Genomic DNA, 26,556 nt, shown 5'->3' on the forward strand with positions numbered 1-26,556 from the left:
TCACGAATTGACTTCGTACCTTGGCATCAGAAATTTAGTGGCGGTCCCTCGCCTAATCAGATCAACTGACTACTAGGTTTCGCCTAGTTAACCCAGAGGAATTGATTGTCGTGGTTAGAATTCGTTACTTCGTTCCTGGAGAAACTGAGAAAACTGTAATTTTTACCGAACGTTGAAAAAAGCTTTTAATTAAAATATACAGCATTGAAGTTTATGTAAATCAGGTAGATGAAAAACAACAAAATCGAAACAAAACTTCCTATTCACTGATACGATCAAATCATTTTTCATTTTCTTTAAATCCATTCTTTTTAATGTAACGTTATTTATATGTTATTATTTGTATTTTTCTTTCTATTCAATTACATCTGTACACTAAATGTAAATTCACATGGACTCTCCAAGGTTTTCTAATTCGTCGAAAACATAATAAATGTCCTGTGTGTTTACTCCTGAATTTTGAATAACGAACCGAAAGAAGTTTGGTTTTCCATGAAGAGGTTGATAGTTGATCATTAAACTGCCCCTTTTGGTCATCTTCTCTTTTAACTTTGGTGCAACCTGATTAAAATACAAAGATTTTAAAACCTATTTTCGTTAAGCATTCGTTCTTAGATTTTATATACATTTCAAACGATAAACTTAATTTTGTTTTCTAATGTGAATTTTCCTATTATGTAAATTATTTGATGTCAAAGTGTATAAAGCAGATGATAAAGCAAATTAAACCGATTATCAGTAAAAACGAAAATTACTTAACCGATCAAAATAGATACCTACAATCGATAACGAAGTTAAAAATTATATCTGTAAATGTTAATACAGTTTTCTATCATACCTATTGTCGGTACAATCATTTTATAAGAAACTTTTTAAAAATATAAGATGATACTATTTTTTTAGACTTAATTTAAATATGGATTTAGATTTTCTAGGTATTTAAGAATAGCTGTCTACAAAATTTATCAACAAAAATTGTTTTCTTAATTGTACAAAAAAAAATTTAGCTATTTGGTACATGAATTTAATTTTTACTTGTAACTTCTTTATTAAAATTTAGGAAATCTATTTTAATTGATCACAATTGATATCGCAATTAATTTCATTTAATATATTTCACTCTAACTCAAAATAACCCTCGTTATTTTTACTCGTACTAAAAATTGTTTCCAATATTAAATGAATAAAACATACAGTGAATAAAATATACCGTTCGAATATTCTACCAATAAATATATAGTAATGTTCTTTTCATCATTATGAGAAATGATGTAATGTTCCATTTTAAAATTATTACATAAACCTATGACTCTAATTTAGAATCTTTATTTCGCTTACATCATTTAATTGTTCCTCATAATTATATGTTGACTGTTGATTCCTCAAAGATGGCGGTATGAACCAAAAGCACACGTTTATGAAACACGAATCCATCACTAATTCAAAGCCATCTCTCTTTTCAACTTCTTCTTTAAAGAGGGCCGAAAGTGTCATTAAATGATCGATATGTTTTTCAAAACCTGAGGCACCCTAAAACAGAATAATATAGACAGTTGACTTAATTTAATCACCAACTAACTAAATAATTACTTGAAAAAAAGATCATGTGCAAACACATAATCGTTAAAATAACAAAACAAGCAATACATTGTTCCAGAGTTATTGTAATTAAACGATAACAATTAATAACATGTTGAAAAACATGTTTAATTTTTCATAAAATAGACTAAATTGATATTTTACGAGTACATGTGATCTATGGTGTTATTATGTATAAAATATTATTTCTAAAATGTTTCGGTATTAGTAACAAATTTTAAATGTCTATATATTAAATTATAACACATTTAATGCATTAGTGATATCTTGAAAAAAGATATTACATACATGCAATTAATGAAGGGAAACTTTTTCAAAGAAACTTATGAAACAATGTTGTTCCCTCTATTAGCAATTATTATTAATAACAATCTAGTAACAAAAAAATATAATACACACTTAATATTTATTTCTAATTAAAAATGAATGAGTAAAATACAGGTCAGTTACTTCAGGTTACTTAGTGAAATGTATATTAGCAAGTGATGAATTTACTTATATTACAATAAATACATACACAAAAATTGTAACAAAATGCTGATGGTTTTAGAATTTGTTTCACAATTTAATAATGATAGTGTGTTTCCTTAATTCTACCTTACAATTGCTTTAGTACCATGTTAAATTCTGAAGAATTGATCAAAGGACTAACTTCTGACTTTTGACATGTATAGTAACATTATCCTTATAAATGCCTTCCAAACCCAAATAATTAAAAAAATATGATTTAAAACAAACCAGTGAAGACTATAATGTGGTGATAATACTTGACTGATAAACAGGAACTCTGAAGGTTCTTGGTCTAAATGCACTGCTATCTGCAGATTCCCTTTACAACTTCAGGAGCTTCTTTTATGATCTTGAAAATTCAATGAATAGGTGCAGTATGAACATTCTTTATTCCTACCAGGGGAAGTTAATGTATGCATAAGTATACTGGCAAACACTTGAATCATAGCATACAGACCCTTAACTTCTACGAAGTGCACCGCAGCAGCAGCTTAAACCACAAAGTACAAGATGCACAATTAAAGGAAGCTCAGGGGAATATCAGGGGAAAAAATGCTACCAAGGCTAGTTTTGTAAAAATTTGCATAAGTGGTTAACACTTAAAGATTAATAAGGGGTACAGAGGAACCTCTATACCATGCGAGTAGATCTTATCTTGTGTCTGAAGTATATCGTATGACTACACAATACTTAAGGAAAGAGAATTTTTGCATAGACAATATATTATGCTGCATGGAATCTAAGCAATTGTTAACAAGCAGAAATAGATTAAAGTAAATATTACATTCGTACATAAGGTTACCTTTGCCTGCCACATGAACCAAAATTTCAACACATCTGGTCTGCGTCCACACTGCAGGTATTTATCTCCAACATCTAAATCCGCAGGGTAGAATTTATCTTTTTGAAAGAGATAAGAAGCCTGCTTAGAATGTGCTTCCTTAAAAATATTCTGATGCCTGGTCAGGAGTAATGAACATTGCTGAGGAACAGCTAATAATTTGTGCGGATTAAATAAAATTGAATCTGCTCTTTGTATTCCTCGTAAAAGAGAGCTATGCCTTTTACTGAAAATCAAACCACCTCCCCAAGCTGCATCAACATGCAGCCACATACTGAATTCTTGACAAATATCCACAATTTCAATTAATGGATCAAAAGCACCTAAGACTGTTGTTCCTAAACATGAAAGTAATCATTAGCAATGTAAAGTCATTCCCCAACATTATCTTTTGATAATGACCTCTTAACATACCTGCAGTGGCAATAACAGAAATCGGATAATTTCCCTTTTCTTGTTCTTCAATTATGTTAGCTCTTAAATCATTAACATCCATTCTACCATGCTTATCAGTTTCTATAAGAACAACTTTCACATCACAAACGTTTCCCCATTTTAAGATTGAATAATGTGCATCTTTGGATGTGAAGAGAACCAGATTCAAAGATGGAATACTTTTATTCTGAAATTTTTATTTATCAATATGCATAAATTGTTATATGATATAAATATTATTCTGGAAAGTATAAATTGCATTGACTATGTTTATTGTATAAAACATAGTGAGAATATTACTTCTACAGTTTAACAGAATATGCTTCAGTTATTATTTGTATTATGCGTAATATACGAAAAAGAAAAATAATATTTGCATTTACAAAACTGCATGATAAAAATTAGAATTTGCAAGATACATATAGCAAGAAATTAATAATTTCGAAGTTCTTAAAAATTAAAATTATAAAATAAAATTATAGAATTTTTAAACATCGAAAATCTTCATGTTCTCTGATCTCATTTTGTGCTTAAGCTGCTGTACCTTTGGTATAATATTACAGAGTTATACGATGAAATTATATACTTAAAAAAAATGTTTCGTTTTTATTAAATAGCTCCAGTTCATATCAAAGTTATTCAACGACTAAGTACTTACACTTTCAGCTTTTTTCCTGAACCAAAACCGTGCCAAATTAATAGCAATACCATTAGAAAAGGATCCCCCTGGACAGAAAAGGCCATCTCCGACCGTAATACCAGTTTCTTCCTTGTAAAACATACTAAGTAATTTCATAATTACGGTCTTTTCCATCAATGTTAAAACTGGTGCCACCTCGTAAGTGTACACCGAAGAATTTAATGCGTCGGTGAGCCATTGTCCAGCTAAACCATAGGGATCCAATCTACATAAAATAAATTTGTTTGAATACAATGAATAAATGAACTACATGTACAAATTTTAAATGATAAAACTCAGTAAATGAAACAAGACAGTCTGAAAAACCATGAACCAGAAAATTATTAATTTCAGAGAGCTAGAGGGATAAAGCAGATCACATACAAAGTAAATACTCAAAATGGTGGCCATTTATTTCAGGTTTTTATACGCTTTCATAATGAATTTCAGCCACGTTAAAAATTACTATGCTGAACTTTCCAGATATAAATCATTTTACAAAGTGGGTAATTTTACAAAAGATTGTTAACTTACGAAATAATATATAGTCACGTACCTGGTCGAAGTATTATATTCGTATTCTTGAATGTTTCTTTTGCAGAAGAAAAGTTGAGCAATAAAATACGTATAAATAATAAAAAATTAAAATTCAATATTGCATAAATTTCAAAAATACAATATTTTTGCACTATAAAGCCCTACAGAAATAGTCTTATGAACTTTTGTGATAGTAAAAAATAATGTTAATAACATGCAAGTAATATATAATCATTAATTTTAATATTTGATTATTAAGTGAATAATATTGAACATTTAATAACTACTAGCTGAAATTTTATTTGCACCCTAGAAAGACAAGAATTTGCATGCTTAAATAATAGAATTAAGCTAATTTATATTCAGTATGAAATTTTAAAAATGCATCATGCTTAATGAGATCTGGTCTGTAAACGTTTTAGGTCTGAGGTGGCACAGAGACTCCTAATCTATAAACTGCACAACATCTAATGCAGATTAATATTTAGTAAACCTTACAAAAATAAGTAAAATTATTATTTTGAAAAATATTAATAAAAAAAATTGTTGACAAATATTAAGACAAAATGTTTGATCAATTCATAATAAACAAGAAAAAGTTTAATCTGTACAAAAATTAACCCAGTTTATTGTGCAAGACCTACAATTGTACTACAAATTGCTGTGATTTCTCAAGAAATCGTTTGAAAACAATTCATCAACCTCTTTAGTGACACTGACACATATGTGTACATTTAGTTTTTAAATTATTTTAAATTGGTAAAATAGAAGTAATCACTAAAATTGTGAATAAATAATTTAATTTAACAATAATATAACGCGATAATATTGTCATAAAAGTGGTAAATGCGATGCACGAATATTAATTTACATTTACATTTCTGTTTATTTTCGTCTCTGAAAAGATCACAAATGCTATTTTAGGAAAGATGATAAAATGGTGTCCGTCGATATCACCATCGATTTCTAGAACAAAATTTAATTCACTTCCAGTTATCTGGCTATTGATGCACTTACTATAGGTCCTATATACTTTATAAATAATAGTTGTTTTATAAAACGATAACAGCTGCCAAAAATTTGTGTAAAGTGTTTAAAGGAAATATTATAATTTCTCATACTCGTCATAAGTGGTTTATAAAAATTAGATTTATATCGTGAAAATGAGTCACATTTTGAACATCCGTTTTAGTATCAAAAATATCTAAAAGTAAGTTTGAGTTTCTCAATCATTTTCATTGGTAAATATCTTCTAAATCTAATATACAATAATTTTAAATTTGTTTTAATCTTTCTATGCTATTGGCGTCTACAAATGATTATTCAATTGATTTAATTCGTGCGTTAAACATCTATAGACATTCAAAGTATGTATACAATTGTAAAGACGATTACAGGATTTACTAATAAAAGGCTTGGAATGCAATATTTGAATTCTACACGAATCGAAGAAGAACTCAACTAATTGAAATGGATTTGTTCGTTTCTTTTATTCTTCATAGTATAGAGCCGCTTTCAGAGAGATTGATGTAGAATGGATATTATACAACAATAATTTTCAAACTTTCTAAAACGTAATAATTATGAGGAAGTCTCAAAATATTTAATCGAAAATGCCGAATTTTTATGCAAACCAAATAGTTATATTACGTCGTAAAAGAGGTTATCGGTTTTAGATAACAATTAATATTTTAACATAAATTAATTCTATTATTCGTTCACAACACTGTAAAGAGTAAATGAGAAGAACAGGAAAACTTTTTCACAGACCTAATACATTATACATTAATTGACCTTGTTTATAAACTTAAAATTTCTATTCAATAAATTCAAAGTTTCGTCAAATTATGTGTACCTACATTCGTTTGGACATTATAATATTCATACGAAAAAACATGCGGAGTTTCTAATAATTTCAAAATCAAATTCATGCATTAATTGCCTCACCCGGAGAACAACTGATTCATAAAGTAAGGATGCCCCGTTTTAACGCTGTATTTGAAAACTTTATTCGCGATTTCCAACAGACTATCCTGGGTCCGTGGCTCGTCTTTCAAATCGAAATTTATGATGTCCTGCAAGCGATCTGGTTCCCTCCATCTCGATACGGGATTTTCACGAGACACACTATGAAAGGTGCAATCGATCAAGGCCGCGATAAGCTTCTCCAAGAACTCTTTGTGTCTTTCCACGCATGGTATACTACGCCAATCCGACATTAAAGGAACGTTTTGCACCAAAACGCGTCGCGAAAACGTGAAAACAGCTTGTAGCGAAGAACGTACTGATCCGTTTACGATTGACCTCTATCGTATATAAGCAAAGCACAAGGTCCTCGTAAATTTACGCAATTGCACTTAACGAGGAAACAAAAGCGCACTGTTCGCGGTAATAAATTAATGGAGCACAGACAACGATTACCGCTAAATTGGATTATTGCATAAATTATGCAAAGCAATACAAATTTTCTCGCTGGAAAGAAACAGTGAAAGAAGAAAATTCTAAAAAACAGTAAGCAATATTTATTCACAATGTTTTCATTTGTACAGACGGACATACTAATAAAATTACAAAACAATACATTGCGATAAACATTGTTTCCTACAAAACGTACTTTACACACATGGTAATATTACCATCAAGTTAATCATCGAAACCTTGCAGTTGTCTAATATCGAGGAGAATTAGTTTAATATAAGCATTTGTCTTTGCTATCTCTTTGCGAAAATGTGTAATCTGCTGTTCCAACAGTTTAATGCGCACATTAATGATCGATAGAGCATCGTCCAATGAAAATTCCACATAATGTCCTAAACCGACATCTAAAAGAATCATGGATGCTTCTGGAATGGACGCTTCGATAAAGAAATATTGTCCAATATCTACTTGTGTTTTGAATCCATTTTTATCAAAGTCGTTATTCTTAAGGGTAGTGATTATAGACTTTAATTGAAGAAACTCAGCAATGTCTGAATTCTTATCGTCTAGCTTCTTCTCTAATTTACCAAGGTCTTCTTTCAAAACATCATTAATAAACGTTTCGAACTTTAAGATATTCTGTTGAATATCAGGATTCATAATCGTACAGCCTCTACAACACAGAAATCATAAAAGTGCTGGGAATTCGTATCACAATCTTATAAAAAGTATGCGAAGGAAGTAAAGAAAGCGTATACGATATAGGTTAGGTTTATTATAAAGTTTACTATCGTGCATATAAATATATTTTAATATTAAATTCACTTACCAAAGATAAATCGAAGTATAACAAGTTTTGCCAAGAACACTACGTATTGCTTACGATCAAGAAATCGAATTTAAAAATAACATCTATTATCCTTGAGGTTAACATATATGTACATGATTGTAAACATAACCCTACAAATTTTACATTAACATTCTATGACATTACAAAATTAGGTACACGTTGCAATACTTAATTCAAAATATTCTTGACGTATTAAAAATTGCATATAAATTACATATACATGTACATAAATATACATATATATGTTAAGTACTAAACAACTGTTTAAATAGTATGTCAAATTACATGCCCGTAAAAGTACGCCATATATTCTCCTAGCGGGAAATACTGAAAAGCCATAGTTCCGTCGGTACTGCTGATTTTTCCCTCAATAAAATTCGAAACTAAACTTCCCAGTATCATTGCAGAACACGAAACGAAACAGGTATTGATAATTATAAACATTTATCAATTTTGCAATAACCGAGAGAAAATGCTCTAGTTGTTCTATCAAGTAATAATTGAATGTGTTCAGAAAATCTGTTGATAACGATGCATCGTTATGCACACCGTCTGAAGAGAATAATATCGGCAATGTAGTGCACTTTCCTTAAATCGCACGAAAAGGATGGAGCATTGCGGGAAGATCTTCGGCGCGTATCGTCGTTCCATAAATTAAAATACTATTCCCAGATTAAAGTAGGAGCATATATAAGCACGTATACCATAACCGAGTTGCATTAAAATTTATGAATCAACCGAGACCCGTCTAATAACGCGGTCTCGGCCTCCAAAGACGACCAACCATTACTACGTCGGTATTCCGTTAATTGGCACGATAATTCGGTAATTTGCGAGCACGCGGCCACGTAGTGTCGTTGCGCGACAGCACGTGATGGAAATTTATATAGTAGCCAGGGATCGCACGGTGCTCGCACTTACCTTTGCTCAGCTAAGCGTATAATAATTCAGTCACGCGCAGATAAGTATGGAACTAACAATTTAGAAAATGCCAGAGCCACGGCGAAAAAGTATTCATTTCCATATTTGATTCACGATGCCCACGATCCCGTATCGAGGTACATACATACTGAGTAGAGTTTAGTTGGCGGCGAGCCGATTCGTGGGGGGAACGAACTTTGGGTGGGGGAAACGAAAGGTGATGCATAGTAAAATGAAACTAAATTGTTTTAGTCTTATCTAGAAACGTCGATGCTAAATTATTTAAACTGAATTTTATTCACACAAGGTGATCCAACAGAAGAAGCGAATAGTTTAACGTATCATATTCTATACTGATAATATTTGACGAGTTAATAATAATGAGAAGAATTAAAACAAATTGAATAATCACACGATATTTTGAGAATGTTGACCACGAGTTAATCTTAACTGGACATTTTTTATTCGGTGGATACTTATTTGTTTAAAAATGACAGTTGATCGATAATTATTTGTTGGTAGATATTAATCCCAGTTGACCAATTTGGATCAAATAATACACGAGTGTTGTTACTTGACATTTATTTGACAATAGTATAAATAAAATTAAATCGACAAATTTTGGAAACGTGTTTCACTCACATGTATAAATTCAACGTCTCTAAATTTATCGACTAGTTTTGTTAAGTCACCCTGTGCATTCGTTACACATACCGTTTATACCATGTGTATCGCGTGCAAATATTACAATTCACTGATGCGTCGACTAGAGTTTCTCTTTTCGTGCGAAGTTAGATCAATCGAGACGTTTGCTTTTACCATTATTTTTGGAGAGTAAAACGATTTATGTGATTGCATTACACGAAAAACCAATGTAATAAACAGTGCATTACTATCGGTAGAAAAGGACATAACGTTTATTTATGCGTAGACTTGTATGCGAGTGATGAGTACGCTCGAGCGTCTAATGTTTAAATAGCGCGTTACAGAAATCGAATCTTGATGCTTCAACTGCTTCTATTTCAAAATCGATGCCTCTGATTATGAAACAGTAAAAAAAACTTTTCGATCCCTTTTTTTTTTTATGACAATCAACTTATAGTCGAATACTTAGACAGATGACGTGTTACTTAAAAATTTGAATGTAAATTAAACTATTCTTATACAACAAAATAGGACATACAGTTTGTACTCTATGGAATGCTTAAACTTCTTGTATTATAAGATAGCTTAAAAGTAATGCAATTATCAAAAGTAAACAATTATCAAAAAATGTGTTCTTGGGAAGTTTGTATGCGTTGTTCCATATGTTCCAATAATCTCTGAATTTTTCCGAAAGAAATTTGGAAATTTGTTTTTCACAGATTCCCATTTTCATCTACAGGTATACATATGTATGTACGTATTTATAAATTTTTGTCTTCTGTTTGCAAGTTTTTTTTATTCTGTGTAAAACCATAATAACTGTTTCAACCGTAATTTTGTTAAAGCTATTTCTTTTATTATTACGTTTCGAAATTATTATTATTCGAAATAGAAAGTAATAAAATACTAGATAGAACACAAAAATATCAATCACAATACGTACTTCATTTATGATTTAGTTCATAAATAAAAGCATTATTCGTAATAAAGTGTTGATTATATTCTCGTAAATGTTTGAGTCAGTCTTCTCGTGATGATTCAGTATTCAATTGCTGCAGTCTGTAAATTCCATTATTGCAAATCATGGTTTTCAATTTGTCATATATAGTAAAATGTCCAATAAAGGAAGTTCGCATCTTTTAGAAGATAAATCGTCCGAGAATGCATGCAAAATAAGACGAATGGCGAATAATAAGCTACTCATCATCGGTAGATTTTTAAAAATAATTTTTGAATTTCTGATCAAATGTCAATGGAACAATAACTGCTGTTTGTACGAAGTGTCTACATAAAGAAACAAAATTAAAAATTTTTTAAATTATACAGTACCAAGAGATGGAAAAATGAACAATTTAATTCAATATCAAAGATTAAAATTTGTTTTCTTTTCAAATTAAAATTAATTAGTTTAATCGGTAAAGAACGAAATCTACATTCTAGGCCGTCTTCGTGGTTCGATAGAAAATTTCTTACAGAATTTTGCACAATTACAAAAAAAAATCACTCATAAAACGATCGAGGAAAGAAACTTTTATTCACTCGTCGTACCTCAGCTCTCGTTACCATTGAAACCCGCTTTTGGCTATACAAAATATATTATTTCTGGAGAAACAACCAAAGTTATCGCTAATAAAGACTGAACTGTTATTTCAAATTTATGTTTCTTGTTTGATTGTCAAGTAAAATCCTCTCAGATTATTTCAGGAATACACTCTGTTTTGATACTCGAACATTCGAATGGTAAAGCACTCGGATAATGAAGGGTGGTATAATGGAGGTTCTGGAAGAACCGTTCTACCGTACCATCGAGAGTCGAAATATTCGACTGAAATTTCCTGTCGGTTCTTGATGCCATGACTAGTAAATGTTCGCGTGTTGTTGATATCCCAGAGCCGAGAATTTCTTTCCAAGGTCTAGGAAAACCCGCATATCGAAGCTCGTCCCACCAGTTGCCTAAATCCAGTGATTTCGGGTAATACCGGTTTGAGACCAACAACTCGCAGAAACTGCAGTCCCTGGATTGCAGCCGATCGCCTCTTCGTTTTCAAGGTGCGTGTTAACTCGCCCTACGGGCTTTAAAGAATATGCTCGCGACACTTACCCTCCCTATCGATGGGAACGAGCGTTGTTTCTCGTAAAATTTCACCAACACGATAGCGTGCTAGTCCAGACCAGGTAGCCGACGCTTGTTCGCCTCCAGGCCGAATTAAACCATTCACGCCCATCAGCGACTTTGGTTACTATGCACGCCTTATACCTGCCCTCGACCGTGTTGTGGCGTGTATACATTTTGTATCCAGAAGCGATGTAATTTCGTTTCAACCGTAGTTTTCCGAAATGCCCTTTGGTGAATACTCGAATCGACCAAGATAAACGCAGGGAACCATACAAAAGAGATTCTTCCAGTAATATTAATTTTTACCATTTGAGGGGAAATCGACCAGTCACATCCCTTTTCCTTTATCGACCAGTTTTTAGTTGTTTGGCTGAAAGTTGCTTGCTTAGACGGTGTTATCGATACGTTATAATTAAAGTGAAGTATACAAAACAAAGTATTTATAGATTACTAGATGCTCTATTTTGAATATTGGTAACTTTTTTTGCGGAATATTAATTTAATCAAATGAAATTGTAGTAGAATGTAGAAAATTAACACAGTAAACACATATTTGGAATTCTTTTATTGTATTGGTTTAAATTGGATTTATCGATAGATAACAGCTATATGCACACTTTTTCCCTAGTAGTTTTTGTACACTTTGAAAATATTTTTATATAATTTGTAACGAGTTGTTTAAATCTTGATAAAACCTTATATCATTTGAAAGTTGTGTTCATTTCCTATATTTTACTGCATCTTATTATTAAATTAATGTTCCGTAAACAATGTTATCGGTGCTGAAAGTAAGTCCAGTAATTTATGCAATTAATTTATACAAATTTTATTTGTGATTGTAAATGAATATTTAACAATCCCGATCTTCTTACGATGATTTGTAATAAGTTTATTGTACAATTTTTAAGGAATCACCAAATAGACGGTATATCAATATAGTATAATTTTGAATATCGTTAAATTATTTGTAAGAACTAGGATGCATTTATCTTTGAAAAATGAAGGTAGTAAAAGTGTTGCAATGCGTGCTGTAATCAGCGATAGAAATAGTGAAATTTGTACATAATATATTTGGAACAATGATACTAAAAATTTTGTTTTCTTTGTGGTTTTAATTAATTTAAATTACCTAATTTTTATGTTAATCTGGTTTTATTCTTTACAACTTTTGTATTTATATATAGCGTGTGCACTATTATAGAAAATTTAACAATGCAGTCTCTTTACCGTCATAATATTTAACGAATTCATTTAAAATAATTTATCAATCTAATGCACAGATTACTATTTATCAAATACGTATCATTGCATTTAAACATACTTTTGTATACGTTATTAAAATAAATTGTGCAAAATGTTGATTCCACATATTAAAATTCATAAGAATTAACTATTAATAACTATTATAAAGGATTTATAATAGTTATTATAACTATATATAGTTATAAAGTCGAAATATCATAGAGCTATAAACACTTTCTACTTCGTAGTGCTTGTCTTGAGAATACATGCATAATAATTTATTTTCAAAATCCAATTATAGATATTCATCAAATAATAGGTTATAATTCTTCGATTGGCAATCTATTTCAAGCTTTAAATATCGCAAAGCGTTAGAGTACTGTCATTTTATAACGAATCGTGCAATTTATATATAAGATAACCGAAATTTATTTTTAAAGTTCAATTACACCTATTCAGTGAAAAATAGTTTAATTCTTGGATTTTATGATCTTTGCTCCGGGAATTTTTTAATGTGTTTAATAGTCCGTGAAACGACCACGAAAGACACGCATTGTTATACCAAGAAATTGTTTCTAGCAATTTCTCTAACTCATTCGGAACGACAGTGGTCACGCGCATACTGGACCTAGTCATATAACATGACGAGTATAAAAGCAAACACTCGGTTGAGATTTTGCGTGAACATCGCAAGCAATAGAAACAAAAACTAGACGCTGCATTTGCAAACGTATTGGTGTGTTATACGTGAAAATAGGTAGTGAGGTTTCGAACAGTCGTCGTTCTTGAAAACGCAAGTAAGACTTTTATTTAAAAACGTCGTCATTAAAAATAGCCAAAAAAGTTTCGACTAATCGTCGTTTTCAAAAATAGTCAACGTTTTGACCAGTCAAAATTGTCAGTAAGTGATCGACGTACTGATACGTCGTTACAAACAGGTTAACGAAATAAATAAGTAAGAAGTTTTTATATTTGTAAACCTTACAAGCTGCGAGTGTTAATATACTATTATATAATGATTAGACACGTTTAAACTTGCGTTTAAACTTCGATTCGTATAGTGTATAACGTACTTGTGTTCATCTGAGTTGTACGTATAGGTATACTTGTTAATGTTTACCCGGGTGAATAAAAACTTTATATCTGTTTTGTCATAGTAGCTATTTCCTGTTCATACGTAACCGTCCTCCATTTGGTAACGTTTTAAAAGTAAGTTTTTGTCTTCGAGTCGTGAAAATCTAAAGCGAATATTTTCTCATCGATAAATATTACGATTTGTTATTTTTTCCTTCAGCGGAAATGATTCTGAAGCAACTGTAACTGGTTCTTGTTATGGCAAGCGGTTAAAGATGACCGCAATTTCAACTCCTGCGTTTTATTATGCGCTCATTTTGCTATAAAATACGACGTAGTTTAAATTACTTATGAAACTAGTGTTTCGATTCTTGAGAAGCTTGATCATATACTTGTTTAAGTTAACAATTGTTTCAACGTAATTCCCTTAATTGCGAGCAAATGAATAATTGTTCAACACCAACCGTATTTACTTTCATTTTATTCATTCGATAAGTTTCCTTGTAACGAAATATTAAAGTTGTTACACAGGAATATCTCGTTCTTTAAGAAATACTAAACGCGTATAACGATCATTTTGGGCTCAAAGTTTTATACTTTGAAACTAACTACTCAATAAATACACTCTTTGTATATTTCTGTTTATCGCTACGAAATGATTCCTTAGTATATCGCCATTTACATATCAAACATTTTATATAATATCAAAGCAATGTGATTCATAAAGAAAATATGTATATCGAACACGCGATTGTAGCTCAAAAACTCTTGTAAAAATTCCAAGGACACAGCCAACCCTCGAATGTATTTATATAATACTTATTTGTTTCGAGACATGGCGCTATATTTAAAAAAAGTTGCCAAAATAAAATTTGTCGTTCCGATTTCACCGACGATTTCGTATAATTCTCGTCGTGCTAACGTACTATAGATTTTCCCAATGGTTGTAAACACATTCGAATGCTGAAACAGTCGTCAGATTTGTGAAAAGATAAAATACAGCCGACCATTTAAATCGATATGAACCTTCAATGTACATCAAGAAACAAGAAGACCGAATCTGTATAGTATCAAATTTTCAGATATCTTTGAGCACGATCTATATCGAACCCTTTAAAAAGAAGAAGAGAAAGGTAACTCATGCCTAAAAGTGTTAAGTGGTTCACCATCCGCGGCAACGGATGCTCTGTTGCACGCTCTTTGTGATCGAAGGGCCATTAAACAGGTTTAAGTGAATTAATTATTTTATGAAGCAATTTAAGAGGATGATAAATGTATTTCAGATTAGATCTCTCATACTGCGAGATGAGACTGCTGTTTTCTTCCCGGCAACAGTATTGACCATAAGAGGCTATGCAACGCACGTTCCGTATAGAATTTGACCGTGACTTTGAAACGTCTACAATGGTATACAAGCGAACCGTCTTATTGGCAACATCCAGAATGCGTATCGGTTAAACAACAGGCAATACGGAAGTCTGGCTTGAAACTACCGTGTTCGACGACCTACAGGGTGCGCCGTAGCGTGTGACCATCGTGACTGCAAAAATGATAACAAAAGTTACATGGAAAGGGTACAGTGGCACGCATGGATAGATTTATATGGAAATTATAGAATTATTCTTATTTTCTTGCGACATTAGGTAATCCATCCAATGTAGAAATTGAATGTTACTCCCTTCGTAAATCAAACGATCGTAATCATTGTATTTGATTACCCCCCTTGTTTTCAATGTACGAAATGATTTACCAAAGAAGAAAGCTTTAATATCTTTTTTCGTTTAATTTTATTTGCAGTGAGAGAGTACAGGGAGATGTAAAAGAACCTGGTGATTGAAGTATATATTTTTTATATGTGAAGACAAATTCTAGAAGAATAAATTAAATAAATAGATAAAAGTCCAAGAGGCAGGAACTTTTCAAACAAGCCAACAGAAATGATAAATCCATCTCTGTTTTGCATTTAGCTAATCAAAACGTTGCAACGGAGGAGTTATGTGATTGAACTTAGGATAATAACCGTGACTTTGGTTAAGGTTACAGACACTGTTACATGAACTTAGGTTAAGGGTCTTTTACAGGGACGGTTACAGGAACTTAGGTTAAGAACAGACACGAATTTACCGAATGAGAGAAAATAGTCGAGAAGAAAGATAAGAACAATAAACTGGGTCAAAATAAACGAATATAAAACGCTTGAGAAAATATGAATTTAGAATGGATTGACTAAACGTAACGAGAGTGATGTAAAACATGTAAACGTGAAAAAACAGAATGGCAGAACACAATAATATAACGATCAAAACACTAAGATACTTGAGGAATGATTGCATTGTACGGTTGAATGAAATGAAGTATTAAAAGAAGATGAGTTACGTAAGAGGGAAGAAGAATTATCGAAGAAATAAAAATTTGAAAGAATTCAGTTGCAAACTATGTAAGTTACACGAACATTCTATTTCAGACTTAGTAGATTCAACGCAATGAAAACAAAAATCTGAACCAGTTGAGTCTTATTAGCATACATGTACTTACACCTGACAGGTATTATATACTCTCGGTAAACTGCTCACGTACATGTTAAGTAAAGGAGCAACGAGAATAGATAAATAGCTAGATAAATTAGAAGGATATATTTTGCCATCATTGCTATCGAATAAATCCAGGTATAGGAAGATTTGAAGCAAATTAGGTGGGGGGTAAGAATTCATAATAAACATTTTTATATAAAGTAAATTTATATTGAATAAAACCTTGAGAAAAATCCCGACCAGAATTGAAAGTTAGAAAGCTCTTTTTTACGAGATGCAAAATTAGTAAACTTAGCAACCAATAGGCTGAGATCAATTGAGTCAAAGGCGTTTGTGAAAAGTAGCAAAGTAATGCACGTAACATAGTGGAAGTCAATAACAGATGAACTATGCAAACACGTCGTTGTCATATCTACGATTAGAGTTATGAAAACAGGATTGGACACCTGGTGAAACATCAATGAAGTTAATAAATCTCTGCAGTCGCAAGATACAGAGCTTTTCCACAACATTAGAGAGAAAAGGAGTTTAAAGGATAGAGTAAAGAAAATTATTAGAAAGAAGGAAAATATTAGATGTTTTGAGGATTGAATGAACTTTTGAGTATTTCTAAATTGAAGGAAAGATCCTGGAAGAAATGAAGAACTTGCATACGAAGAGAAGCGAATCAAGATGAAAAGGAAAGTAGAGAAACTAGAGATAGTAAGTTGAATATTTTTGAAGATATTGAAAAGCAGAGTCTGGATTAATGGAAATGCAAAATTATTGATAAGTTAGAAAGGGACGCTAATTTCTCGTCTTAAACGATTCAAATAAATCCATTCGTTAGAACTGAAATCCTGTCGTAAGAATAACAACAATTTCTACCTGCCTTGAATAGAGAAACAAAAACTACAATACAGACAATCGTGTTTCACGTTCGAACATCTTGTATCGTAAGAATGAACCTGTTGAGCTTGCAAATCACTATTTCCTCCCCCTAGTTACGAATTACCGGTAACGTGTATAATCGCAAAGTCATCGGACTCTATCAGGTGCAATATCGTGAGCAGAAAATCAGACGTCGCTCGTTGTAACAGTACGTTATGACAACTGGCAGGATGATGCATAAGAGAATCTCCCGGAACACGATGCAATCTGGAGTGATAAAGAAAAAGAAGGATGCAGGTAATATAACCCAACTACGGTAGATCAGATTAATAACAGGTCTCTGGAACGATGCTTAAAACGATTGAAATCAAAAACAACCAAATTTCAGACTACTTTATACATTTACAGAATGTTTAAGAACAAAGACTAGAGAACAAAAAATACAATAATTGCACTGTTTTACTATCATCGTTTTATTGTATAATTGATTGGATCGTATTCGAAACTTCAAAAAAAAAATAAAAAAAAAAAACACATTTAGTCAGAAATATTTTCTTTGAATGGGAATCCCTTATGATAGACACTGTTGATATATAAGTAGAAACGCCAAGGATATTCAAAGGTCAACTTCATCTTTTTAAACGAAATGTTACGTTCATTTTCTTCAATAGAGTAATGAATTTTGAAAATAAAAGTAATAAGTTTGTCGTAAAATTAATATTTTTCAAGTTATTCAGCTCTACGTGTCACCTTTACCAAATTGTTACCTTTACGCTGCTTTAAAAGCTCGGTAACTTGGAAATTATTAATCTTACGATAGATATGCCTTATCAGTTTATTACTTTTATTCTAAAAATTCATTACTCTGTCAACGAAGTTGATCTTTGGATGTACTTGACACCTTTACTTAAAAATCAACCGTGTCTACCGCAACGTGTCTTACTCCAAACAAAAATTTCCATCTAGCAATTACTCTGCATTTCTTTCAGTTTCGAAAATAACTTAAGCTGCGAAAGATCACTTTCTGTAATTTCTTCTTGAAAATAGCAGACGTTCTGCGCTTAAATACTTCTGTTCCAAAATTAAGAACCTTTCCAATTAATCACGGCGCGGCCACATACGTTGCAATCCTGTCGTTTGTCAAAACTGGAGTACAACAAATTTAATGGCAGCATCGTACGTAGCTATACAAGAACCACACTTTACAATTATCCTTCAACGTAATAAATAATATTCCGCTCCTTTATAATCATTCGTTAGTGTTAAATTTTTCTGCGGCACCCATTCATCGTAATCATCCCCCTGACAAAGTATCATGCGTCATCATAATACCGAAAATTGTTGATGCAATTAAACAGAGAAGAAAAAAGAAGCCGAAGGAGAAGCTTCCTGTAATAACAGGATCCGCTCGAAAGATATAATTTGAGGGCGACGCGATAATGAAGTTCGTGCGCATATCGGGTCTCGATTAATTGGCGCATCGAGAACATCGTGGCTTTCTCCGTTCGATCGTTTCATAACCCGAAAACCATATACACGTTTTTTCTTGTTATTCGGTGAAACTTTGTAGGACGTCACTCACACGGGCGTAAGTACATACAGTGAGTCGCAAAAGTATTCGAGTAATTTAGAACCAAACGATCCGTACTTAAATATATATATATATATATATATACGTTACGATATTTGTTTTATTATATTCAGAATACTTTTATTACAACAGTAACATTTAACCGTGAGGATTACACATATCATATTCCAAGAATATGAACATCATAAAAATATTCGATCGACGAAATAATAATAATAATATCCGAATTGAATAATTGAGTTTTAATTCGACTTAAACACTTATCACGTCTGATAAATGTTATTGTATGCATCAATTTTTCCAGTAGTAGTTTGCTCTATCTTATTCCAAACTTTTATAAATGTTTCTTTGAACATTGGAAAAGTTTGTCTATGCTACAATAATGTGCAGTTTTTTTATGTATTTGCGCATTATTGTAGCATGGACAAACTTTTATGTATTTGCAATAATATGAATAAATTTTCTTGAAATCAGTGTACAAAATTTATTCGTTTATAGTACTCGCAGTATATATCGGATCGTCGTATCGATGAAAATGAAAATCTTTTACTAGTTCCAACTTTCTACACTTTGTTTTAAATTTTCTTTCGAATGCACCACCACACTGTTGTCAAATCATTTCTGTGCTTTACTATCGGTCCTAAATTTTTCAAACCCATCTCTCCACTCATTTTTCTATAAATTTAATTCCATTCGTCTGATCCTAAATTCATTTTCATAGGAAAACATTATTTTAGGAAAATAACCCCATAAGAAATAATCGATTATATACAATCTATCGGTAACTGAAAGCTTAGATACAAGTGAATAGATTTTCGCAAAATCAAAAACAAATTCGAAATTCGAATATTAAATGAAAAGAACTAATCATTGTACAGGTGTTTCTTTAAATATCTAAAAAAATAAAAAATTTACAAAAAATGTTTCATATAAAAGTTATGCATATTTTTAAGTAAAATAGAACTCCGAAATAAAAAATATAACTTTCTGGTAAGAAAAGCAAGTTAATTTCCAAATGAGCACGAAAACGCCCAAATATTAAGAAACTGATACATAATATTATTCGAATGCCCTTTCAAAATCATAAATGACATTGTTGGACAATTGTTCGATTTTACTATGTGACGCATCTTGGTTACTTTGTAATATCATTTTTTTGGTAATACGATGTCGATTAAAGGAAAAGCATACTATTCGAATGCAACATCATAGTAACATCAACCGATCGTGTTAACGTTTGTGTTAATAATTTCACACATTATATTGTAGACATTGTTCATATTTTCGGATATTCGTTAAATTGAACATGTATATGTGTACGTGTTCAGTTTCACATACACACCCGGTATGTTACTGCTGTAATGAAAATATTTTGAAAATCATTACGTAACTTCGTTACTTTGGACATACGATAAAAGTACACTTCGGGCGCGAAAACGTTCGAATACTTTCGCAACCCACTGTACATGAACATAAACGCAGCAGAATTTATATGCGACTTCGGCAGTGAAAAATTCCGAATTTAATTAATCGCTCTTAATATCTGGGGCCGTTGTCAGCGATATTGGAAGACTAATACGATACTAGACAATGCCGTTTCTAGTTTCATCCGCGAACACAGAATTCAATTGAAAGGAAAAAAGTTGCTAAAGTGTTCCGCGTGTCGAGTAATTATCTCGATCGTTACTTTAATTTGAACAAAATGTGAAAGTGGAGAACATTGTGCAGGGAAAAAGTAGTACGACGTACATGGATGTAATTACGACTTGTTTGGGTAAACTTTATCAGCTACCGCTTTTTCTTCTTTCGAAAGAACGATCTAACGACATTTAAGTAATTGGAATCAAATCATTGCATCTTGGGGGAGCAATGAACAGCAAATACAAGGGCATGATGGTGTATTATATATATACATAATATTACGCGTCATTCGTCGTATTCATTTTTATTATTATTTCGTAACTTTTTTTATTCTTTTATCGCTAATTATTAAACGATGATTTCTGATTTTAAACGATTTATTAGCGAAAAGTTATAATTACATTGTAAATGCCAACATTAGATATACGAAAAATGTATTTTTACTATAAATAATTTTTAGAAAACGGAGAATAATGAAATAACTACTTGCGCAAAACATTATGCAGAGTGGATCGAATTTTATTTTGTAGAAATATTTATAAGGAAAAACTTTGTTGCCAAACAGCGCTTGACGATATGTAAATGCAAATTAAAAGTACATTTTTAAAAATTTGTTTAAGAATTCTCGTGGTCGTACAAAGTAGTTTAAAAAATCAATTTCGAAAGAATATTGGTATTTAAGAACTAACGGTTGAATAATTGAAACAATTTCATCGATTGAAGAAAATATCCGTGAGAGAATTATTCTACTTTCTTGTATATATTATATTTTACAATAGATTAAAAATAAGTACGTTAAAACATTTGATAGAAGGTTGTCATATATTGGGAAGAAGCCAGGCAAGAGTGTAAACGATAGCAGAAGGTAAAGTGACCGAAAAGGTATTGCAAGAAGAAATAAATTACCGATTAATAGTGAAATAACGTAATGGAAAAAGTAGAAATTGACAAGAGAAGGAAAAGACCAAAGATAGTTTAAGAAAATATTCAAATAAATGTACAGTAAACACCAGATATTATTTCAATTCATTTTATTCTTACGATGACTTTAGGTATGAATACTTTAGGAAAATAAACGAGAAGCGTAGAATAAAAAGACCAGAAGTGTAAATCAATTCATTTCTACGCTGTAAATTCAAAAGGAATAAATATCTATCTATTATTTTTTACTTTCTTATTTCGTTCAACCCAATTGTAAAATATTTACTTACTTTAATCCGTAATATTTATTCAATATTTATACTGTTTATGATTAACATCATTTCTAAGACACTGTACAAGAAACTTATCACTTACTTATCCTATTTTTGTTCGGATGTATAAATAAATGCTAGAAACAATTTCGTACAATTTTCATAGATGCAAAAATGAAAAGCAAATAAAATTGAAAGAAAGTAGCTTCGAGAGGTCGAAAAAGCAAAAATAGACGTGAGGATGCCTCCGTTTGTTGTATCCAGGTACAGAAATTGTTTCATACATTCATAGCACGTTTAACTGACTTGCAGCTGTCGAACTGAATACGTTGTTCGACATACACTCTGTTCAAACGGTACTGTTCATACTACTGCAAACGCACAGATGGTGCAAGGCTTGCGATTGGTAGAATGAGATTCCTGACGCTCATTGTACCAACGAAGAATCGAAACGCGTTTCGCGCCTTACGTGTACTTGAGATAGTATCGACAGAATTTTTTCATTATATGCGTCTTATAACCTTCGTTTTCATTGAATTTGTGTTCGATACTTAATGACAAAAGGTAACCTGATCTCTTGAAAGGGCATACCATCGGAGGTGTCGGTCACTGCAGTAACACAGATCTCTTTGAGATAGCCAAATAATATAGAAAGCACATATACAATAACACGAAATGACATTTAATTTGTATAATACCAGAGTTTGTTCATTATTATTTAAGACGACGATAAATGTAGTTCTTTCGCTCCATAAGATCCATAAATGGTTAGAGGCGCGTTCACCTTTATCTTTTCCTTTTATGAGTCCATTATTTATTGCATACAAATATAAAGTTTTGTAGTATGGCTGAAAAAGTATGAAAACCTACCACAAATGTTTAAGCGTAACATTTTCATAATTGAATTAAGTATTATCGGCAATCTAGGTCGCTATAATTTCGGAATTATTGTCACAAGTTTCTTCATTTTTACGATAAGAAAATATTACAAGTTTTACTAAACCACCGCATGTTTAAATGACATCTATTCCTTTGACTATATTAATTCACAAACGTAAAATACATTTGCTATACTATTATTTCTCAAGTGCAGCAATATAAATTTTATAAAATTTGATTACATAAGAAAGCGAATCTTTCAATAATAATGATCCTGCTGTTTCAAGAAATACTTTTCATTTTTCCAATAAAAGAATATTTATCGTCATTCGGCATGTTAGAGGGTTTGTTGAAAAAATTTCAAGCATCGTGTTTAAAGGTTGGTTTAATACAAGAATGCAGAGATTTTGCGAGATAGCCTAATAATTTCACGATATAATGACAAATAAACAAATTTTAATTAGAGGATGGAATTCGATCCCGCTTGGTTATCGTACATACCATTTTCGTCTGTATCTGAAACCGTAGATGGATCGCAGAATAAACATAAACGTAAACAGTGGGGAAGATAATTTCGTTGCTTGAATCCGATGCAAAAGTTGTTACTCAGAAAGGGGAATTGCTGCAATATTTAAATGCTATTTTATGCGTCCGTTGTTCACCTTTACAATGTACCGATTTCTCGTTACAAGTCTAGATTAAATTGCTCGTTGTATCGTTAAATTCGTTAAACAAAATATTCTCTGAAGTTTATTCACTGAATTCCGAAAGCTCCGATCAACGAAATGCAACGCTACCATTTTTGTGCAATTACATTTGTCTCTCTTTAAGAGATTAATGTGTGCGCCCACACACGTACACACACACACGCAAACAAAGATTGAATAATTTTTACTTCCAGGCTATGGACCTCAAACATTCATGTCCACTCATCAGTGCACGCAGCCATCGTAGATTCCTTTACATTCCAGTGTTTATGGTCGGAGTAAGATAGGCGTTGGAACGTCAAGTTCGAAATTTTATGTGCAAAAATGTAAGTTCTGTGAAACGCAAATATAATAAAATCTTGTCTGCGCATGAAAAATTTAATACTTTTTAACACTTTAACGTTTTAACACCTTCTGTTTCGTGTTTCACTAATGCTTTACTGGCACTCGAAAATAACGAAAGATGCAGCCCAAAAAATCTTCTCAAAGGACATTTCCTTATGGCTTGACTTATAAGCAGTCGTTGAAATCAATATCGTAATATCAAGTTTCCTCGTAAATAACCGTTTTAATATAGACGAACGCATCCTACGATAATAAATATTAAGAAACGAGAGTTGTTTTTCAACGTATCTTCAAACTGATATACTCAGGCACTGATATACCTGAACGTTACGATTTCCTGTTGCCTTGCACAGTTAAAAAGTGGACATTTTTAGTTATTGCAAATCCAAACATGGATCTTCTACAGCAATTTTACTTTTTTGATGAGCACTTCAATCAAGCGTGGCTTCTTATCCTATGCGAATACAAGGTCGGTGAACGAGTCGTTGGGCATTGCTCTCACGTAGCAAAGATTTTATGGTTTTTTGGGTTTGCCCAACATCAACTTGCCAGGAACTTACTTAGAGAATTCCACGACGATTGGCATCCAAAGAAACAATAAAATACATCGATTTTACCAACATTCTCAGGTTCACTCTTTCGTTTATAGATTTCTCATCGCACGACTGATAAATAATAATACCATTCAGATTCCTTAGTATCGATAGATACGTCTATAAAAATTCTACGCTGGTAGATATGTTTAAAAATGGCTAGTTTTTAATAGATATTGATCTTGCCAAGCCAATTTTACAGACGCGAAATAGAATTCTGTTAATTATATCTTTTAGGACCAATAAAGGTAAATGCAGTTTTACTTAGAATTCAACATTTTTTCGAATGTCAGCGTAAAAAATATAATATTTTATTTTAAAAGACTAACTTACCCATCGCCTATAAAAAAAAAATACACGCATCAATACAAAGAAACATCTCTCTAGAAGTCATGCAGCTCTTGTATAAATTAATATTTCATGGAGCATTTAATTCACAAGTTACTCGAAGCGAGTATGTTAAACGATTCACTCTGTATTTTATGATAGAACACAGGAACAAAAATAGTTGAGCAACTTTAAGTACGAATCACAGTTTAATATTTGCTAGATACAAATTGATGACATTTTGATGGTGAATAAGTTATTATACCGATATAATGTTCTAGTCATACTATTAGTTTAGCGTGAATTTCTAATAAAGAATTTCTAAATTACTTAATTACTTCGTATGCAACTCCAATCTCAAATACAGTTAGCACTTATCGTCAGTAAATTATGTTAACGGATAAAGGTGACCTAATTGAGACACAAACTTGTATGGAACGTATTAAATTTTCCTACAATCTTATTATTATTCAAACAATGACTAATTCATCCTTACTCACTGAAAATCCATTATTCGTTCGAATGACTCTTTCAGTTTGGTACGTATTTCTTTATCAATAAAACAAAAATTATGTTTCCTCCCATACATGATTGTTAATTTTTCATAACAAACAATATCAACTCTTAAATGTTATTACCGTCAATTACAAAATTATTCTTAGTAATTACATTACACTCGTTGTTACTTGAAGCAGATTTCGAGAAGTTACCGTCTCACCGATCATTTCAACAAACATGCTAGAACGAAACAACGTCAATCGGGGTCTTACCGAACTTCGTTCTTCGACAAATAGATCCACTCGAGTTTACTCAAGAGCCCTCGGCGAATTTGATCGATCGAAGCTGCCCTACGACGATTACCGAACGTCAGAACAGCTTTTGTCGAGTTAACGACGGGAGACCGGGAGCTTTTCATCATCCTGAAAAATGCGCGCTACCGGTTAAGGGTTAACACTTCGTTATCCCGACGGCACGGTGCCATCTATCTCGCAGCGTGGATCGCGAATGTCTTTCCCATCGAGGCGTGCAAGAAACGACAACGCGGAGATGCACGCGTAAACACGCGTGTATTTGCCTTTAAGTAGAAACACGCCGGGCGTCGTAACCGGCATAAGTACGGGAATTCGCGTATAGGCCTATAAATGTCTACGCAACGTTTAACTGCGGCATCCCGGACATAAACTAAAGACTGTATTGCTTATATAGCGCAAAAACATACCGTGGCTAAGACGATGCAACGCTTTTATACGTCTCGGGGCCGGTCGATCGACTGGCGTGGCTTTCTGCGTTAAAATTTTCTTGCTTTCCTCTTTGCTTTCCCAATCCCTTCTCCTGGCCGCTGTCTTTGTTCCCGCTACTCATTTCTTCTCCTCGCGTTAAGCTGCGTACAGACCAAAGACCCAAGCCGAGCGAACGCACATGCGCCCGGATCTTGACTTGCATTGGACGAACTGCACCACCAGACATCAACGCTTTGGTGAATTCGTTCGAGAAGTACGTAGGGTAAGTGATCAGTTATGTATATCTGTCCAGTTGCGGATTATTCTACAGTTGCAAAATCTAAGCGTGTGGTAGCTATTGCAAGCGAGTATCCCCGATTAAAAAATTCCTACATGCACCCGGATCTAGACTTGCGTTAGATGACCTGCACCACGAGATATCAACGCTTTGGTGAACTCGTTCGAGAAGTTGTATCTAGGGTAAGGGATCAGTTATGCATATCTGTCCAGTTGCGGATTATTCTACAGTTGCAAAATCTAAGCGTGTGGTAGCTATTGCAACCGAGTATCCCCGATTAAAAAATTCCTACATGCACCCGGATCTAGACTTGCGTTAGATGACCTGCACCACGAGATATCAACGCTTTGGTGAATTCGTTCGAGAAGTTGTATCTAGGATAAGTGATCAGTTATGCATATCTGTCCAGTTGCGGATTATTCTACAGTTGCAAAATCTAAGCGTGCGGTACTTGTTGCAACTTGTTGTATCTCCGATTAAAAAATTCCTACATG

At 32.4% G+C, this 26,556-nt stretch overlaps 2 protein-coding genes across 4 annotated transcripts; both read right to left on the reverse strand.

Moving 5' to 3' along the window:
* Positions 1–322: 322 nt before the first annotated feature.
* Positions 323–25,877, reverse strand: LOC143145967 (cysteine sulfinic acid decarboxylase). Of its 3 annotated transcripts, none has more exons than XM_076309856.1 (7): positions 25,764–25,877; positions 25,315–25,464; positions 4,044–4,290; positions 3,365–3,572; positions 2,912–3,288; positions 1,339–1,530; positions 323–561 (listed from the first exon to the last, which is right to left on the reverse strand). In XM_076309856.1, exons 2-7 carry the CDS (start codon positions 25,461–25,463, stop codon positions 388–390), a joined length of 1,347 nt encoding a protein of 448 aa, XP_076165971.1. In that variant the 5' UTR covers position 25,464; positions 25,764–25,877; the 3' UTR covers positions 323–387. The 3 variants fall into 3 exon arrangements, with proteins under 3 accessions (XP_076165971.1, XP_076165969.1, XP_076165970.1); XM_076309854.1 differs by lacking the exons at positions 25,315–25,464; positions 25,764–25,877 and adding exons at positions 4,621–4,656; positions 6,549–6,975; XM_076309855.1 differs by lacking the exons at positions 25,315–25,464; positions 25,764–25,877 and adding an exon at positions 6,549–6,975.
* Positions 7,104–8,097, reverse strand: Uxt (Uxt prefoldin-like subunit). Its single transcript, XM_076309857.1, has 2 exons — positions 7,849–8,097; positions 7,104–7,690 (listed from the first exon to the last, which is right to left on the reverse strand). The coding sequence occupies exon 2, from the start codon at positions 7,677–7,679 to the stop codon at positions 7,245–7,247; it is 435 nt and encodes a 144-aa protein (XP_076165972.1). The 5' UTR covers positions 7,680–7,690; positions 7,849–8,097; the 3' UTR covers positions 7,104–7,244.
* Positions 25,878–26,556: the final 679 nt, after the last annotated feature.

This window comes from Ptiloglossa arizonensis, chromosome 4 (assembly GCF_051014685.1).
Source record: "Ptiloglossa arizonensis isolate GNS036 chromosome 4, iyPtiAriz1_principal, whole genome shotgun sequence".
Lineage (NCBI taxonomy): Eukaryota > Metazoa > Arthropoda > Insecta > Hymenoptera > Colletidae > Ptiloglossa > Ptiloglossa arizonensis.

Bases quoted from the DNA above. Each gene is read 5' to 3' on its own strand.
- Uxt (XM_076309857.1), bottom strand. From the start codon at position 7,679: ATGAATCCTGATATTCAACAGAATATCTTAAAGTTCGAAACGTTTATT.
- LOC143145967 (XM_076309854.1), bottom strand. From the start codon at position 6,820: ATGTCGGATTGGCGTAGTATACCATGCGTGGAAAGACACAAAGAGTTC. The intron at 4,657-6,548 runs GTGAGGCAATTA...CTTCTGCAAAAG, and splicing joins ATGAATCAGTTGTTCTCCGG to AAACATTCAAGAATACGAAT. The intron at 1,531-2,911 runs GTAACCTTATGT...ATTCTGTTTTAG, and splicing joins GGTTCATGTGGCAGGCAAAG to GGTGCCTCAGGTTTTGAAAA.